The sequence below is a fragment of the Rattus rattus genome, chromosome 8, assembly GCF_011064425.1.
Source record: "Rattus rattus isolate New Zealand chromosome 8, Rrattus_CSIRO_v1, whole genome shotgun sequence".
In the NCBI taxonomy this organism is placed as follows: domain Eukaryota; kingdom Metazoa; phylum Chordata; class Mammalia; order Rodentia; family Muridae; genus Rattus; species Rattus rattus.
This window is the reverse complement of record NC_046161.1, coordinates 78174227-78194023: the sequence shown is the minus strand read 5'-3', so window position 1 is coordinate 78194023 and position 19797 is coordinate 78174227. Positions and strand designations below refer to the sequence as shown.

Below are 19797 nucleotides of genomic sequence, written 5' to 3'. Positions count from 1 at the left end.
TCACTGTGCTTGGAAGGTCAATGGTGAGCCACACTGTCTACATGACTGGAGCTTGGACAAAGTAAAATGAGAAAGGAAAAAAAAAAAAAAAAAACAACCAAAAAACCATAGCATCAGCTTTTCCCTTTTCCCCGCTCAGTGTTCTGGCCTACGTCACATGGAGGGTCTCCCTCATTCCTTCCTGCCGCCATGATGTCCTACCCAACTACTTGGGACCAAGTAAGCCATAAGCCAAATGCTCTAAAACACTGGCTCTCAACTTGTGAGATGCAACCCCTTCGTGGTCACACAGTTACATTATGATTCATAACAGTAGCAAAATGATAGGAAGCTGCAACAAAATGATTTTATGGCAGGGGTCAGCACAACATGAGGAACCGTATAAAGCGGCAGCAGCACTGGAAAGGTTGAGGACCACTGCTCTAGAGCCATGGGCCAGAGTAAAGCTCTCCGCTGCTTCTATTCGACCTTACTTCTCTTCATTATTTCGTTCACGACAGCAAAGAAGCTAGCCCACACAGAAATCTTTTACACCATTTGTCATGTTCTTCAAGGATACAAGTAGATTTTTAAGGATTATAGCACTAAGTGAAAAACATAACTCTGGGTGTTAAAGGAACTATTTACAAAAACTAATTCACACAAGCTATCATATGGAATGAAACAGAAGACTGGCTTCCTTCAGATAACTGATTTTACTAGCCTATGAAACTTCACTGGTCAACATGTGAATACAAATCTCTTTCATAGACTCAATAGGGAAAGAGAAGAAAAGTACCTCTGGTTTATTTTAAAACAAAAACAAACAAAACCCCTCTGTGACAAGGGCACAGGTGAAGCACACAACACAGAAGGTCACAGCTACTCCCCTACTTCCCGGTTTACAAATACAAACTACAATGATTGTTTTTTTGTTGTTCTATGGAGTGGTGATGTGAAAATAAGCAAGCAGTTTGCCTATCGACCCTTCCAACAACAAGAACAGCAAGAATTGTGCTCGCCCTCAAATAAATCAAGAGTGATACTAGGACACAAACAACTCATTTAAACAACACTGAGTTTTTGCTTAATGACCTACAGGGCTCTGGGACCTGGCTTCCAAGGGGAACAAGAGGTCCTCTCTTGAACTCAGGAAGCTTGACTCCTATAAACTCAACTCAACAGCATATTACAAATATCACAAACTAGGATCAAATTGACTTCAGTCCAAGGATGGACAGATGGTTCCACATATCCAAACTGGTCAAAATAATATACAACACACATGGAACCAAGCACATGCGTCACAATACTGTCACAACTGATGCAGAAAAAAAATAGCCTTTGACAAAACACAACACGCCCTTAACATAAAGCCCGGTAGATACTAGGACTAAAAGGGGTAGGCCCCACCATAATAAAGGCTCCTTAGGATAGAACTACAGTTAACAGTATACTGAACAGGAGAAACACGTTAAGTTATTTGCATTTTCTTAGAAAATGTTCACCTTGCTGACTGCTATTTTCCACGTTTTTCTTTTAAACTTTGCAGTCTCTGGGCTCATTTTGAATTTATTGGGGGAATACAAGAGGAAGACAGATCTGAGGGATATTAGAAGTTTGACTCCATGAGCTGGCAAGAAAGGGGAGAAGGCAGAGAAGTCAGGGAGGCTGCCGGGGAGCATTCAAACCAAGAAAAAGGTGTTCTCTGCTAAGCAAACACCCTCATAGTAATGATTAAACCCATTTCTAGCCCCAGTAACCCCTCCTTATCCACACAGAATGCTCTAGTCTTCCAGAGAATGCCTAAAATCACAAACTGTACCTAGTCATAATATGCGATCTTCCCCCTATGTGAATACCTTTGACAAAGCTTGACTCAAAGACTGCAATGAGATTTACAATACATTTTAATCCTAAAGTGAAATAATTATGGCTGTATCCTGTAATAAAATCCTCAATATGATACTACTGAGCTTTGAAGGTATTGTTATGATTATTATATTTATATATTTAAGAAACATGGCTTAAATGTAAGCAGAATGGTAGAAACCATAGACAAGAGGGAGTGATGTGCTTCATGTCTCTCGACATTGAAACAGTAATCTGTCCATGTTTTTAAGACTTCATTCACAATGCTCACTTCTCCCAATGACATTCTTATCTCCATGAAGCCATGTGTACATTAATAAGCCTAGTGTGTGTTTTCTTTTGCCTCCCAGACACTCCATCAACCACTTCAGTCCTTGCCTCATACCTTTCTCATGAATCAAGTCTTTCTCTCAAATTCATTCTCCTATTCTCTAAAAGCCACATTGCTTGCCAACCCTACTTCTTAGTTGTTGAAGATCTTCAAATCCCTCAATTAAATTATGGAGATAGTATTTTAATAAACCTCTTAGCCTACTCTTTCTAACAAGAAGATCCATCTGTTAGTCCTCTGCTTAAAATCCTTTAATTATATGATTTTAATTATTGAAATGGTAACAGCAAGGATTACTTACAACTTATTTGTCAAGAGTCCTATAAAGTCTATTTTATGCATATTTATTGGAAACTTAGAAGTTATACTGAGGGAAGCCAGCTCGGCTATGGAATTTCTTCCATACAAAGGTAAATTCTGTAATATTTCATTCAAGATTCTTTGGGTTCTAATCCCTACTTGTCAATCTTGACCTCAGACTACAGCCTTTTATGCAGTATTCTAACCATGTCAAAACCATGCTTATGCCTAGAACTATACCCCTTTCTACCCAGCTTGAATTCATTTTCATTCTAGGCTCATGTTCATCCTCTGGCTACATATCAATTCCTTTGTCAAAGATTTTACAATCCCACAGTGCTCTGTTTGACTGTGTTGTATTATATTCCATATTAGGTCACAGTTTATCATCCATTCCTTTTAATAAACTCAAAGTGCCTAAAGCAAGGACTCCACTCCTCATACCAAATGTTCGTATAAGACATTGCCTAAAATACTGAGTGAAAAACAAACAAACAAACAAACAAACAAAAAAACACAGGGATGAACTACGGCTGAAGAAATGGTCAGTGTGACCAGCACACGGGCTTCACGCAAAAGTGCAACAACCCTAACTGGACCACTGTTTTAGGCAACCAAGGTCTTGCATAAGCAATTTGCTGCTGCATTAAAAGAGCATCCTTGGAGGTTTTCAAGCAAAGGGTGGACAAAGTGATGTTTTGGAAATTAAAGACTTGAATGTGATAAGGGGTGAGAGTTTAGAGCCAAAGAAGTAAAACATCCCCAAAAAGCTTCGGGTGTGAACGCTTCCTGTTCACACCTGGGAATGCTCATTTCCATAAGCTGACAGATGCCCGGTGATCATTACTCTCTATTCTCACTGTTCCTTGTTTACACATAAATCATTTATTATCATTTATTATTCGTATCATCTCAAAAGTTGGCAAGAAAAAGGAACTTTCTGTCTACAGCACAGCAGCTGGGCAAAGGTTAAAGAAGTAAAGGTTTCCAGAACAGCCATGCAAACTACTAACCTCCACCTCCCTGAAAAGACAGAGTGAGCAGAGAGAAGGCAGGTGGTGGAGACAGAGTACACGGAACACGGAGGGAGAACAAAAGCCTTCACCCCAGATGCCCATGGGCACTCCCATCCGTGGCACAAGCTGAGACCACTAGGATATGACCACTGTCTGTGGCCACAGAAGCTGCTCACAAGAAATACGCAACAGGCTTCTGGGCAAAACTGCTCTTTACAACGCCCGGCTCCAGTCAGACACTCCTGCTGACCAGCTCTCAGGAGGCCCCAGCTCCCATGTTTTAGCAAAAAGGCACATTTCCCATGACTGCCTGCTTCATCTGTAGCTAGCAAATTATATATCGCTAATAAAAACTTCTTTAAATTAAGATAACAAAGTTGTAGGAAATTATTCATCACATTAGTATCCTGATGCCTCTTAATTGATCAACATGATAGATATATTTACTACTATATATAATATATATTATATTATATATATAACTCATATAGATAGATGATAGATGACAGATAGATAGATAGATAGATAGATAGATAGATAGATAGATAGATAGATACTATAGGCAAAAATCTCAAAATTATTTAGGATTTGTCCTCGTCTCATAACCTGCACACTAAAATACAATATTTATAACTTGGTAGCAATGGGTTTATACAGAAAAAGCAAATCAGTCTTTGGAACACAGAACAGTAAGAAAAGCAAACTTCCTTCTGTTAAACACCATGAGACCCTCCTTTTGCACAATGATTCACACAGGCTCTATTAAAATTTTCTCAAACTATCAGGACCCAATCCCCTTAGAAACTCTGCGTATGTATGAGCGACTTCTCGATTCCTATCCTCAGCTCGAAGACCGCACAGAGAGGATACAACAATGGTATGGAAAGTTACCATCGTCTCCAACTGGCCTCTCTAGTTCAGAGTTATTGCTTCCATGTGTTGAAAAAGGAAAGAAAGAAAAAAAAAAAAAGAAGAAGGAAACCTTTAAGCCAACCACAATCCCTGAAACTTTTGGCGCTCTTATTGAGTATTGAATCCAGAAGGGGGATTTAAAAAAGAAAAAGAAAACCCTATTTTTTTATTATCACACCATTATATCAGAGTCGGAGACTTGTCATTACGAGACTGTGCGGGTAGCTAATAATGAAGGTTGGTTTCGAAAATGTTCGCGGGAATCACGCTACGTATCTAGAGCTGTGAAAATGCCTCTGCTGGTCGGTCTTAACATTTAAATACGTAATTACTGACTTGGAGACCGGATCCTCAAATATACAGCACAAATTAATCTGGGAGAGGTTAACACGGAGGAAGCTAATGGGTGCTGCACAGTGAGCATACTGTTTTTGAAAATCTGTGAGTACGGTGCCGAGGAACGCAAACACCATACAAAACTCTTTTTCTGAAAACAGTGAAATCCTGGCCCAGGAACCCAAAGAAAAGGCCACTGAATTCCCTGAAAACTATCGTCTTTGCATATTTTTTTCCACACAGCAGAGTTCAAATTTATCCCTTTAAGTCCTCAAGGACTTCAAGATTCATCACGTGTCAAATGAGAGGACAGGGCAAACAAGTTCGCACACCCCAAAGTAAGAGCAGATGGGAACGTAAAGTTAGATGAGGGGAGACGGCAGCGCTTTGGAGGAAGAACACAACATCTCTCCCAAGGGTCCCAGGCCTCAGCTTGCTCTGCCTCCCACTTAACTTCTAAAATAAACCCAACATTGATTTGATTAAATGTTTGATTAAATGTTTTCCGCTACTCTTATCGGCATTCTTTAAAACACGGAAATCTTAGAAGACACTACTAATAAATCTGAATGATTTCTATATCCTGATCATAAAGTAGTCATTTCTCTGGTGAATTTAGCATTAGTTCACAGTAAGACTATTTATAATCATGTTAATAGTAATAATAATAAGTGGGGCTTTATGAGAAAGAAGCACCAGCTATGAGAGATTGCAGATATGGGCTGTAAACGTCTTGTCTGATGAGAAGGGGCATCTGCAGGAAATTAAAGTTAAACAAATAAATTACAACTATATTTTGTATTCATTCTTCTATATTTTATTTCTATAAGTAAAAACAAACTTTCTATAGCAATGCTAACAATACCATGTTGTCAAGGTGTTCTTCTGTCAGAGATTAAATTTTTTTAGTAAAGCCTGATGCTTCCAGCTAATAATATCAATTATAAAACTTCAAAAGCTACTTGAGAGGGGGAAAATTTTTCAGTTTTTTTTTTTTAATTTTGACTATGGATAATAGGTTGAAATATAAATAAAACATTTTTAGGCTTTCAAACATTGTCAATTTTTTTTTGTATTTAAAAACAGTAGTTTTACTATATGATAATTATTTTCCTAAGCACTTTAAAGAATTAACCATGGGTTTCTAAAAACCCTACCACGTATGTTCCACATAATAATGTGTGGGGTGCAACATTTTTACTTAAAATTCCATAGAAAATTTAAGATTGTTTGATACATCGAGAACCAGATATTTTAGCAAGGAGTGATAAAATTCAGGGTCCACACTCATTTACAGTTTCAAGCTTCCTCCCCCAAAGAGAATAAAAACTTTTTCCTCTTCTGCCCAGAAGGCCGACTTTCAATACCATAACCCGGTATAATTCTTGCTAACCTTACAAGGTCCAAGCATCGAAAAGAAATGTAGAAGTATGGATCACTGCGAGTGGCGAAAGCAGCTGTAAGTCACTTCAGTGACTCCATTTAAAACAAGAACCCTTGGCACCAGTAACCTAATCCAGATTTCACTGACAGGACACTGTGAGCACCCATGCTGTAGCTGCACACACACGAAAAACAACTGCTGAAACGACTTCAGCTTATTCTCAACCATTACTACTAAAAAAAGGAAAAAGCCCACGTCTCTCGCTTCCTTCTTTATCAATAGGGAAAGGCAATAAAAGGCAAACACACTCATAAGATCTGCATAAATTCATTTTCTGCATTCTGTGTTTAGACAAATAAAACGAATTAAGATAAAAAAAAATTCTAGTTAGATGCAAATCCACTACAAATGTTACAGCATTACCTAATTCACCTTGGAGTTCACTCATTGAACGATTTCTTTCTAGAAACAGACAATTCTATAATGAATTCAAAATTTCTTATGTTCCTCTTGGCGCTGTTGGCCGCTCAGAAATGATGGGGTATGTATTCTCTGATCACTGATCCAAAATCCCTGGACTAGTTTCAAGACCTTTCCCGTCTTTATAAGCCTATCGGTCACAGCAGTTTAGTGGCAAATGCACATCTGGTAAAAAGAGGCTCTAAGTTTCAGGTGCCTGTGAACACAGAGGGAGCTACATACAGTCAAGCTGGGAGAGTCGGGGCGTGGCGCAAGCGGCCTCGCTTTGGTGCATCCGAGTTATGGTACAAATATGATTACACAGTGGGTAATCTCCCTGTCAACTTTTACCGCCATAAATCATCTCACAGCTTCAGGACCGAACTGTGACGCCCTCACGTGATTTCTGGTGCTGGCAAGCTGCAACGGCGGTGTTTAAACTCTTAACCCAGTGTTTCTGAGATGAGGGTTTACTAATGTATTCCTGCGGCTGGAGAGTCATTTTTCCATAAACATGAGTCCACATAGTATTCAAAATCAAGAGACAGCAGATTAGATCATCTTTCGAAGTCCATTCCAGTCTGAAAACTGCATTACACTCAGTCAGCAGCGTACCAACAGAGACCACATTTTAGAGCAGACTCAGGGGAAGAAATGTTTACAAAAAGACACAATCCCAAGTTCAACTTCCTTCTGCTAGAGTCCCTTGTATAATTACATGCAAATGATACTTGATATAGGCAGTGAGCTTATTAACCAAGCAGTGGCCTAAACAGGCCAGAGCTGTCAAAGCTCCTATCAGCAGCAATCATTCCCTCCCATAGGCTTCATTACACTCCCCAGTTATCAGGAGTCAGAAAATCCAATGTCCTTTGCCAATTCCGCCTCTGGCTTGAAATAACATCTTAGCATTACAGTGATTATTCCTACAGCCTCATTTTAAAAAGAGTTGGTACATTATGCTATTCAATAATTAGCATGCAGCATAATGCGAACAAGGACTCAAGACACAAACGATAGTAAGTAAAAGGAATGCAAAACATTGACAAAAATTCACTTTTCTCAACTGTGTCAGTACCTCGAGATGACAGGACAGCTTAATTTTCATTGGATATAATTATTACTTGGATTTGGTTTTTAAATATTTTGTTTAAATATGTTTCCACAGTATTATAAAAAAAGACTATGTAATTTTACTAACTAACATAAACTATTTTATTAGAAAAATTCATTTGCTGGTTAAAAATGTAAAACTCAGCTCACAGCATTATTGTTTTACTGTAACTTCTATGAAACTGTTAACCCCAGACTTACGCCCTGTCTGCAAAGATGTTTCTTAATAATTAAAGAACCCTGATGTCAGAAAAGAGAAGAAAAACATTTATAAACTGTATTGATATTCTGAGTTTAAAATGCACATAGTTTATATTTTGATAACTTACTTTTTAAATTTAAAAATAAGGAAAAATATAATTCCTTCATATTGTACATATGTATTGTACACATGTGAATAAACAATTTCAAATAAAATCTTCTCCTAAAATGAAGTGTGTGGGGCTTTTCCCCCTGTTACGCAGTATCTGAAGTGAACATTTTAAAAATGAAAGTGTTTAATTCACTTCTCAAGTACTTCCAATAACATCCCACCCTTTTATTTCTAATTAAGCTGATAAATAGTTTTTGAAATTAGATACTTTTGACAGATTTAAGGGTACTATTCATTTTTAAGATGAATTTCATAACCAATCTAATGCATAACAATATTAGGTTTTATTACAAGGGGATGATTAGGTCGATATGAAAAATAATTTTCTTTTCCTGATAATGCAGCAAATGCAACTTATTTTATTAAATTCATCTGCAGTTTTTCTTCTTTCATAAAGGATTTTTCCACTTTGATTAATTTGAATTTTCTTCTTTCAGGATATAATTACACCATTAACAGAAAGCTAGTACAGTCTCACTGGGAAATGAGACTTTCCAACAGTTCATACTGTGGCATTCTTCGATAAGCAGTCATTCCTCTGGAACAGATATGCACAACCACACAAACGTAAAAATCAGCGGGCATTACTCTACCTGGACCGTGGAGCTGATCTCCGAGGCAAAGCCGCCTGTCAAGGGCGCCTCGTGGCTGATCAACAGTCGCCCCGTTTTGATCACAGACTGAAAGAGAAGAGGGGAACCAGGTGTTGAAAAGAATATATATTTTAAGCATATGATGGCATTTTAATTCACTAATAAAAACAAACTGCTTAAATTCCATAAATAAAAATATCAGAAAACTGATTTTATGTTTAGTAAGTTATTACAAATGTCTTTCAACTGGGTACATTTTTTATACTGTCAAGAAACTTTCACATAGCTTATAATCTTAGCATGAAAGAAAAATGAGATTTATAACTCCGTGTAGTATATAATTCAAAGCGCATGCCTATTTTATAGGACATTTTTTGTCATAAGTGAATTACTGTTTCATCTGTCTGTATCTTGGCCTGATTTTCCCATCTTTTTACTTTTAAGATCCAAATGTTTTTTGGATGTGGGCACATGACATGTGAGTATATACAGCAACAGTCTTGAAAAATACCGGGTGCAGAACAGGCAAACACAGAAACAGTACAAAAACACCACGGTGAAGGAAAAGGCGGTGTGTTCTTGAGAGACTTGCCGGTAACAAGTCACTCTGAAGATGAAGGGTTATGACCATCTTCACTAATGTGCACTGAAATCTCGTTACCGATCACAGTGCCACTTCAACATGAAAGGTGGCAGTCATGTATAGTGGCTCAAACAGTTGCTCATGACGGGCATGAGAGGTTATTAACAAAAGCAAATCAAAAATCATGGCTATGGTATCACAGCAGGATACCAAAATCAACGAGTTATTACTTAAAATACATGAAACCATATTAGTGGAGAAAAGGTAAATTCTTCTCCAAATTGCTATCAAGGTTATCACCCTTCTTTTAAAAATTTACTGCTTTATCAATTTAAAATGAAATCCTCAAACAAGAGATACATGTCTAAAAGGAAAGATTTTACTCAGCTAGGCAATTCTAGCTTAGAACTCAGAAACAATGGTAGCAGCTTCAACCAGATGCTAAGCCCCAAGGTATGGGCAGGACTCACAACAAAAATAGGTCACTGTAGTTACTAAATAGTGACTGGAGATCACAGGAAGGACAGGAACACCATAAGGACCCCTACCGCTCTGACAACCTGAGGAACTGGCATTTGTTTTTCTATGGCTGAAGTAACTTGACACTTTTATTTTTAAATCATAATTAAACTTCAATGTACCGGGCTGGAAATGATGGAATAAAAACATTCTATAATCAAGAAAAAAAGCACATATATGTTTTCAAAATATACTGTAATTCTGCCTTGGTTAATCAGCTCGAACAATCCTTTTTTTTTTTTTTTTTTTTTTTTTTTTGCCGGTCGGATCTCTGAAAGCTCTGTAAGGCAGAGCCCGGCCGTATGAGATTACCAATGAAGCTAACACCGCCCAAGCTAGATGGTGTCGTTCATGAGTAACAGGTAGAAATGCTCTCAACAGCTGCTCTTATCCTAAAACTGCAAATGACGTATTAGTCCTTTATAATCCAGATCTGGGCTTTCTCAAGATCAAATGACAAGGTTTAGAACGAACCTGGAAATCCAGCAAGCATTTGGGGCAAAGAGTCATGCTTCCAGCAAGCTATAGAGTGGAAACTCTAGGGAAAGACTAGATCCCAACTCTGACGGCTCAAGCAGCATGATGTGCAAGTACAGAGAATCGAGACCTGAGCGTGCGTCAGGAGGAAATGGCTACAGAAGCGCACCTCCACACTAGAGAACACTGCAGAGCCACAGAGAAGAAAGGCAATGTGGAAAGATGTCCAAAGTAAGTCAGTTCTAAAAGTAAGCAACAGCTCACTCTGTGAAAAGTTATGAGACATAAAGACCCTTTTGAGTATGTACGTTATCAGAAACACTCCTTCCACATGGTCAGAACTGGCTTCTCCTGGGAAACGGTAGTTAAGGAGGCACATGGAAGGGATTTTAAACTTTCTCTTGCATCATGAAGGTTACTGAAATTATCGTCGGTGAATCTAAACAAGCAAAAATAAAGCAGAAGCCCATGAAGTGATGCTAAATTGACCTACAGTTTGGGCATACTCTCCTCAAGAAATAGAACTGGTTTTAATACTATCTTAAGATTCCCTTCAAAAAACAGAGGAATCTTTTTATCCCAGGCTACAAATACAAAATGTCACATTAAAAACCACTGTGATCGGGGTTGGGGATTTAGCTCAGTGGTAGAGCGCTTGCTTAGCAAGCACAAGGTCCTGGGTTCAGTCCCCAGATCCGAAAAATAGAAAAGAAAAGAAAAAAAAAAAAAAAAAAAAAACCACTGTGATCCAGCCTCCTCCTGCCACCTTCTTTGACATCTGCACCTACAGAACTATAGGAAGCTCCTCACTGAGACTTCAAGACAACAGATCCCAGACATAAAGACAAATAAACCCTTGGCACAAGAGGGTCAAGTCCAATCTGTCTGTCTGTGCCTAACAGGAAAACCTGTTGTCATCCTCAGATTAAGCGCGTTGCTGTTAGAGCTGTAGACACAATTCCAGAAGCTTCTGAAACCCTAAGATCTAGAGGGCAGAAGGGATGAAACACAACCTAACCTCACTTTGGATGTGTGGAGATGGCCGCCACACTCATACAAGAAAAAGAGAGCCAGGGAAGAAGAGGCTTAGAGAAGCGATTATTAGAATCACAAGTGTCTTAGACACCACCATGGCCTCCGCTCTGAGCCAAGGATTTGGTGCCCACTATTTCATTTAATTTGGAAAGTACTCAAGTTTCATTTCTCAAGCTTAAAAGTATCTCTGATCCCTGGAAAGCATTTACATGCATAAAATAAAGGAGAAACACTGCTATTTTCAGCCATTCTAAGAATGAACATATACTAATTGTCTAAAGACAGTTCACTATTTCATGAGGCAGAGCAGAAACTCAGTGTGGCGCATGCCTTTCATTATTCACATTCACATTTTTAATTTCTAGGACTCCTAAAGATCGTTTTGTCTATTCCACTTTATTATTTTCACGTTATTAATATTGAGATCACTCCAAATTTATAAAACAGAATCCTATCATTTGTGGCTCAATTAACTATCTAGTAAAATCAAGTTTAGTTTTCAATGATCATACACCTAGGCAAAATTTAAAACATACAACTGCCTGGAAATTTCTTTACAAAGCGCTTTCTTGAACTCTCTTAAAATTAGTATGGTGTTTTTTTAAAGGTGGTTGCCCTTAGCTTAAGCAACAAAATGACAGATATAAATGCTAATATTTTCCATCTAAGGAAAGGGAAGCTTAAAGTTTTAAGTTGTCAAGTTCCCATCTGAGATACGTACGTACTTCTCTATTTGAAAAACCTGAAGTCTTTAAGCAACTTTTCAATATAATAGCTAAGCCAGGAAAGACCACATAGGCAGGATTTTCCAGTTCTGGCTTCTTCAACTTCTCACCACTACAATCCGCCCCTGGATTAAGGTCTGTGGCACATGGGGCACCAGCAAGGGCTAAGATGATTAAAGATTAGGACTGTGAAAAGCATCTCCATTTCTCTCCATATTCCCAAAACAAGAGTCTCTTCCCTGCCTGTCAAACCTCAAAGGCTGCCTCTCGAAAGCTAGTTACCATTTAGAGATCTTCTGAGACACCAGCAGCCTCCTGTCCCAGGAGAGGCAGCAAACGGAGATGTGGAAGAGCACAGGCAAGCAAGATGCCCTGTTTTAATGGAACCCAGGTTTGGGATCCGTGACTTCTCCCCACAGCTGTGCTCAGCCCAGGCATCTTTAACAAGGATTGCCTTTCTATCTATCCAGGACGGCTAGAACAATGTTCTGAATACGGGATTCTCCAGGCAAGCCAGGCCACACCATGAAAACATGTTTAAAGGGAATGCACATGCCACCTTTGCACATTTACACAAACGCATCTCACGTTACAAAATCCACATTAAGGTAACCTAAAAATACACCTCAGCCTATCCTGCAATGGTCTGAAGTAAAACTTGAAATTAATGGAGTTTTAGCATAGCTTTTATCTGTTAATTTAAAGCAGTTTTTAGCTGTTAAAATAAAACATAAAATTCATACCTATATATGGGTCCCCTGTGAGGTCTCATACATGCAGGCTAATGTCACTTTAGCAACAAGATTGTGGTCTCCGCAGAGCTAAGCCACTCTGCAAAAATGGTCACGCAGAGGTTGGCTGCCCAAATGCTAGACATATGTTTTAGTGAATGTAGCCTTTAAGGATTTTAACACAATCCAACCAGGAAAACCATTAAGCTGTCATTCGGGAGAATATGATACAGACAGGCAGACCATTAAGCTTGCATACACTTGGAAGTACAACACCAGCATTCAGTGTGGTGTGTAAGTGTAAGGCCAGGGGCGTGTGCGCGTGTGCTCATGTGTGTGTGTGTGTGTGTGTGTGTGTGTGTGTGTGTGTGTGTGTGATTTCTTACTCAAAATCTATAGCAAAAACTTCTCCCTATGATTTACTCTTACCAGCACCAAGTTGAGCAGCAACACATTCAAGTGCTGGCAAGATACAATAAGAATATAATTTCTAGACAGTCAACCTAGCAATTTCCATCAGAATATAAAGATAAAGATAGGAAATGAAACGCCAAAGCCTGCCTTTACCAGTAATCACAATGACTGACAAGAGTCACAATACGTTTCCCTTATGGAATACATGCTACTCAGTAATTACAGTCTAGAATTGGTCAAGGACATGGTATCAATGAGCTTCAAACATCAATGGCAATGAATTAGATAAGTACTTTTGACACATTTTTATGTGTAGTAGCCAAATGCATCTCTCAGGCTAACTAGAAAAACAAAAGAAAAAGCACAATTAGTCACAGGCTGACAAGCGTACCACTGGATGCCTGGAAACCAGCATTTATCAGCGTGCCTGCTGCACATGACTGGACCACTGGCCAGGGTTCCACTGGAGAAATACCAACACTAAAAAGGGCCGTCCAGAGCTCCAGAGAGAGTTCTGAAAAGTCCATTTTGGCAAAGAGAGTGCTGGCAGGGTTACAAATATTTAATATTGTAGGAAAGTGGTGTAAACCGAGAAAAACCGAATCCCTGCGGGTTTGTCACCCATGTGGGAAAGGAGGTGAAGGAACAAGCAGAAAGCAAGGACAGACAACCAAACACATCCAGAAGGGGAGGCCGCCACTGTACCCCAGCTTCCACACACTGCTATGACACTTCTCCATGGTTCACATTTTCCACCATTATTTTGAAAATCATTGTGGAAATCCTGACAAAATTACGAGTGTCCATGATTCTAAAAGCTACTTCACAACGCTGGATAGGCCTGCTGGTGCCGGCCAGCCGTTACCTCTGCAGCTTGCTTTTACGCTGCCCTCGAAGGCCAAAGCATGTGAGCTACTGGCTAGTTTGAGAACATGAGCCATTTCCTCTGCCTTTCCCTAAACTACCAGACATCCTGCCCCCTCGAAGACCCATCTCTCCAACCCCTCCTGCCTGGTCCCCACAACGAGCTGGATTTCCTGTAGCTTTAAATGCCCTGATACTATTTTCTCAGTTTCTTACCAGATTCTCACAGAAGTAGAGGAAGCTGACAATGATAGGACCTTTTATAAAACCTAAAGCCAGGGTACCGGTGCAAGCCTCGGTGAACGCCATCCAGGTGGCACTCTTGCTACATCAGTCTTACAGGGATTTACCTCTCAACCCCCTGCAGCTGTCCTACTCCGGAAGCCATGCTCTAAACACAGTCTGAGGTTGTCTTACTCTTTGTATCTAACACAGAATATAAGGCACGGCACACTATGTATCCAACCAGACTGATTACACTCATTTTTCTATTGTTCTGGAATACATATTATTAAAGTATGGCAGTTTGAAAATGTGTTTAAGTGGTTTCATTTATTTATCTTTTTAGAGAAATAATCCTTTTCATCAAGGGGGGGGTGTTGTATTCTATCTCCTCCAACAAATATTAACCCGTTCAACACTTGGAAATTCACTGCGACATTCTGCCCCTAACCTCAATGTGTAACACGTAGTTGCAGCTAAGTTTGTGGATGTTTGGCAAATTGTATTGTGTTGACTTTAAATGTAAGAACAGAGTCCAGTACTCTGACATGTGATCTCTCAGGAAGGACCCCTGCTGCTATAAAAACAGTGCAAGGGGATCCTGAAGAGAAACCGCCTATGGCCTAACCCTCACAGACTCATAGCCACAACCCACTTATTGTCCCTATTCCAGAGCAAGAATACACTTCTCGTGTTGTGCACCTTTTTAGAAATGCACAATGTTAGCCGAAAACAAACACAGGGCTGGCACTAAACTCAAGTTTTCCCAGTCGACAAAAGCTCACTATGAGGCAGAGGCACAGTACTAGACTCATGGACATTTTTAGATTTAACTAAGTGTTGGGAAGGACTAACTGTGGCTTTAGAGAGTTTTATTGTGTTGCATCTGCCCTGCTTGCTTAAGCATCATGTGAATATTAAGCAAATCCAAGGAACGTTTTCTTTCTTTCTGCCAGGAAAACTCTTCAAAGACTGAAGCAACAACTGCTTGTGTCCTCCCCAACCTTCATTCCTATCACGTCCCCACCGTTCTTGGAGTAGGATTTAAAAACAGGCTGGCCTTGAACTCAAGAGACCTGCCTGCCCTGCCCCCCAGCCCTGTCCCACCCCTGCCCCCACCTCTGCCCTGCAAAAGTAGGACGGATGGATTGTACCATAATCCTATATTTAAAACTATGTCGCACCATATCACATAGCCATTGAGAATGACACGAGTTCCAAATTCAATACTTGTGTTCATCTCTGTTTCTGACTGCAATCCTCCAAAAGATGGTAAGTTCATAACTACTTAAGGTTTAATTTTCATTTGCCTAAACTACCGAACTGAGAATAGGACCCCCTTGGGGGGAATTAGAGGAAGGATTGAAAGAGTTGAAGGAGCTTTCAACCCGATAAAAATAACAACGCCAACCAACCAGAGCTTCCAGGGACTAAACCACTACCTAAAGACTATACATGGGCTGACCCAGGACTCCAACTGCATAGGTAGCGGAGAATAGCCTTGTTGGGGCACCAGTGGAAGGGGAAGCCCTTGGTCCTGCCAAGGTTGGAACCCCAGTGCAGGGGAATATGGGGGGGGGGAATAAGGGGATGTATAGGGGGAATACCTGTATGGGGGAGGGGGAGGGGAGAGGATGGGGGGTTATGAACAGGAAACCAGGAAGGGGAATAACATTTGAAATGTAAGTAAAAAAATATATCTAATAAATATTTTTTAAATGCAAAAAAAATTCATTTACCTAAAAATTAAAGGTGTTGGGCATCTTGCATAGGCTTGCTGGACATTTGTATACCTTGCTTGGGGGTGAGGGGAGTGTGTTTAAATTAACTCCTTTGCCTCTTTTTTAATCACCAGGATTGATTTTTTTTTCCCACTGAATATGCTGTAAAGATCACTTCACATCTGATTTTTTAAAACTGGTCCCTTTGGGGACTGTAAGTAAACTGCTTCAGAGGATGACCTTGTGACAGGGAATTCCCAACTGCTTACCATGCCCCTATCTTTAAATACCCACCATCTACTCTGGTTTCTCACCATTTTGAAACAAACACAAACAAAATTTTCCCTACTGTCTCCAATATTCATCTTTACCTAGATTGGCTATCCACGACAGCACTCCCCTCCTGACAGTCACACTGGAAAGTCAGCAACTCAAGATCTCAGTCAGAACAAATAAACAGTGTCAGCTGGTCCCACAGCACAGAACCCTCTGAGCCTTGGGTCTGTTCCTCACCGCACCGACAACTAAATACTGGGTGCCAATCAAGAAAGCCTGGAGCAGTAGTATAAACCACTTTCTTCACCATTTTAAGTATCCATGTAACTTCTCAATAAACTTTCAATGTTGTACAAATTCCAAGGGTCACTAGTTCATATCAAAAACAACATCCCAAGCCATGGGCTAGTCCTGGGGAAAAGTAACTCAAGTCCCAAAGAATTACAACTTCAACTGACACAAGTTTCTGGGGAAAAAATTCCCTCCCAAAAAAAAAAAAAAAAAAAAAAAAAAAAAAACTGTTTCAAGAAATAATAGATAAAAGAGAAAGAAAGAATACTGCTGTTAAAATTAAGTTCAGAAATTCATCGAAGAACTTTAAATTTTGACACTTTATTCCTTTTCTAAAATAACAGGGAGGGGGGAGGAAACCTGTACTTTTCTCTTCTTGAAACAACATTTGGCAAACTGTTCTCAAGTGTTGACAAGAGAGAGAAATACTACATCTGACCGTCGTCGAGAGTGATAACTGGTAGAGACTGACGCCATCCACCCTACTCCCAGTATAACACGAAAACTAAGAAAGCGACCCGAACCCAAATCAAGGTGTCAGCCAGTTACGTTTTACATGGTTGTTCGAAGCGTGTATCAAGGGTACAATTCTCCCTGCCGCCAGCTGGTTGCCTACCAAGGTAATCCTGTTCCACGGAATGATCAAAAGTATAAACACAGCTACACTTCTGTATCACCATGGATAAAGGGTTTCATTTCCTAAAACTCGGTCCAACTCTGTTAGAACAAATGGATTTTTAGTACATTATGAAACGAAATCATGTGTACTTCATAATCCATGGTCAAGGTTAAAAATCTTTTGGGTCTTTCTTGGATGCAAACGGTGTTATAGGAAAACTTCAAGAATGTTTCAGAAAAATTACAGACTGAGCATATGTATAAGAAAGCCGGAATAGAAGTTAAACTTCAAACCTTCATATTTTCATTAAAACCAAGATCATAGGAATAAACTGTTAGTATGACAAGTGGACTTGGGAAAAGAATCCCTTCATCAGAGAGAGTAACAAGTACCCACAGAACACATGTCCGCTGCCTGGTAAGTAAAGTTAAAAACACAGAGGGGTGAACATCTCGAGGACAAGAATTATAGCCTCAAAACTCAATGTCATTGGGATAGTAGCCCCACACTATAATAGTTATCAGGATGATTTAGTATATTAGCAAGAGGGGATGATAGTTATAAGGATGATTCATATTTTTAATCAAATTATAAGTTTTTTCAAGAAATATTACTTCCTGCAATGTTAATATTTTCCTGACTGATTTCTAATTCTCTAATCATAATGTCTTTATGGGCATGGACTGGTAGAAACGTTCAAAAAAAAACTGACCATCCTTCTTCTCAGATTCCATAAGAAGCAAGAAGAAAGGGGGAAACCAGGCCTATTACTGGACACCTAGCCAACGACCCAGGGCTAGTGAAACCGTGGCTCTTGGAGGAGCACCTACAACAGCCCCTTTATTAATCAACGCAATCCCTAACTACACTCTAAATATTTGTCCTTACAGCCACAGATGAGTGTGGCTCTCATCAAGAAAATCTCTCTTTGCAACAGATGGAAACCATTACAAAAACCCACAACCAACCAATCAAAATGCTGATGTGTGGATCCCAGTCCCAACCCATACATCTACAACCAAACTCCTGCACTGGAAGCCCAGGGAACACTGAAGAAGAGGGACATAGGCTGTAAGATTCTAAGAGCCAGGGGAGGTTTCTATGAGACTGCGTCGTCTGCGTCAGAAGCTACGCCCTGAAGCTCTGCCAGCATGGTTGCCTAAAGATGATTTAAACCAGGATGCAACCATAGACGTGCTAACATGGAAATAACATGGAAAGAAGAAAGCTCATGAGGCCTCAACCCTAGGAAAAGAAGTGATGGTAACTGATGGAGAGAATAGTCTTCCCCAGGAATAAAAAGCAGTTTGTTACCCAATACTAAATGATTGGTCCTGGAAACATATGCACACAAGTTACATCACATGAGCTGAAATACAAACACGCTCCACACGCGCGCACACACGCACACACACACACACACACACACACACACACACACACACACACTTGCACACCTATATGTAACAATAAAAAGGCCACAATTTGAAAGAAAGCAAGTGGGAGTGGGTACATGGGAAGGTTTGGAGGGAAGGGAGGGGAGAAACGATATAATTATAAGTAGATGAGTACTACTTATAATATAAGTACTTATAATTATAATGTAATACATTTTCACTGGTACTGTGTAACAGTTTCCTCTGAGCAGGTTTCCATTCAGTACACGGAGTAGATGCATTCGCTATGCTCAGGGGTTAAAATGGAAAGGCTGCCAAGAGCATGGGCAGGTGAAGGTCTTGCTGGTACCTGGCACTCTCTATTCCTAGTCACCCTGACACCATGACACTCCCCTACCTTGGGACCTCTTGTGACAATGGTGTTGGATTGAGAGAATACACGTACACAAGCTAAGAGTCATGACCACTGGAGGAAGAATAAGTAAGGTCTTTGGGGAAGAGTCAGAACATAAAATGTTAAGAAGATACAGGTAAAAACTGATCCGTGTGTCCATGGGCATCAGAGACAAGAAAGTATGAGTGTTGCTGAACTCTCTTTGTACGAACTCTCGTCAAGCAACACCTCACGGAGTAAATATATCCACAGTAGCCTGTCTGCTCTCCTCACTGAGAGACTATCACTATGTAAGAAACAGCCACCAAACCAGGAATGCCCCTGCTGCCCTGGCTCTGCTAAGGCTCAACACCACCTAACAATCCTGCCGCTGAGCCCCAGGCCTTAGCTCTAGCCTGGAGACTCCAGATCCATCCTTTGCTACTTTACTCAACAGAACTACATGCAGGAGATGATGAATAGGTGTCTACAAGCTGACTTTTTTAAGAAAAAAGTAAGGTTTTTACTCTACCCCATCCCCATGCATTTTCACAAAAATCAACGAGCTCTACTTGAAATCAAACTCTAATTTTTGATAGCCTTCACAGTGCATAACCCTGAACAAACAATAAAACCCTTCAATTCCTCAGCACCTGAAGCTTCGGCTCAGATTCCTGACCTCCTATTCCTAGATATCCACCTACCAGAGGCCGCCAGGATAAAAGAGGAGGCAAAGCACTATTCTTTGACACTTCCGCACTTACAGTTGTAAGCAGTTACTCATTATGTTCTGTTTCACACATGAGAGAGGAGGGCGCCCACGAGGGGAGGGAACAAGTTAATATGCGGAATGGGGCTCAGTACAGATTTTATTTAAAAAGT

General features: G+C 40.0%; 1 protein-coding gene across 2 annotated transcripts in view; it reads right to left on the bottom strand.

Annotated features, from left to right (window-relative positions):
- The window catches only part of Bckdhb (branched chain keto acid dehydrogenase E1 subunit beta), a 188081-nt gene that overhangs the window by 48090 nt on the left and 120194 nt on the right, over positions 1-19797 (bottom strand). For both annotated transcript variants that reach the window (XM_032909458.1, XM_032909459.1), the window contains one exon: positions 8669-8755. In XM_032909458.1, the coding sequence (XP_032765349.1) occupies positions 8669-8755 (87 nt within the window). The remainder of the gene's footprint in view (positions 1-8668; positions 8756-19797) is intronic.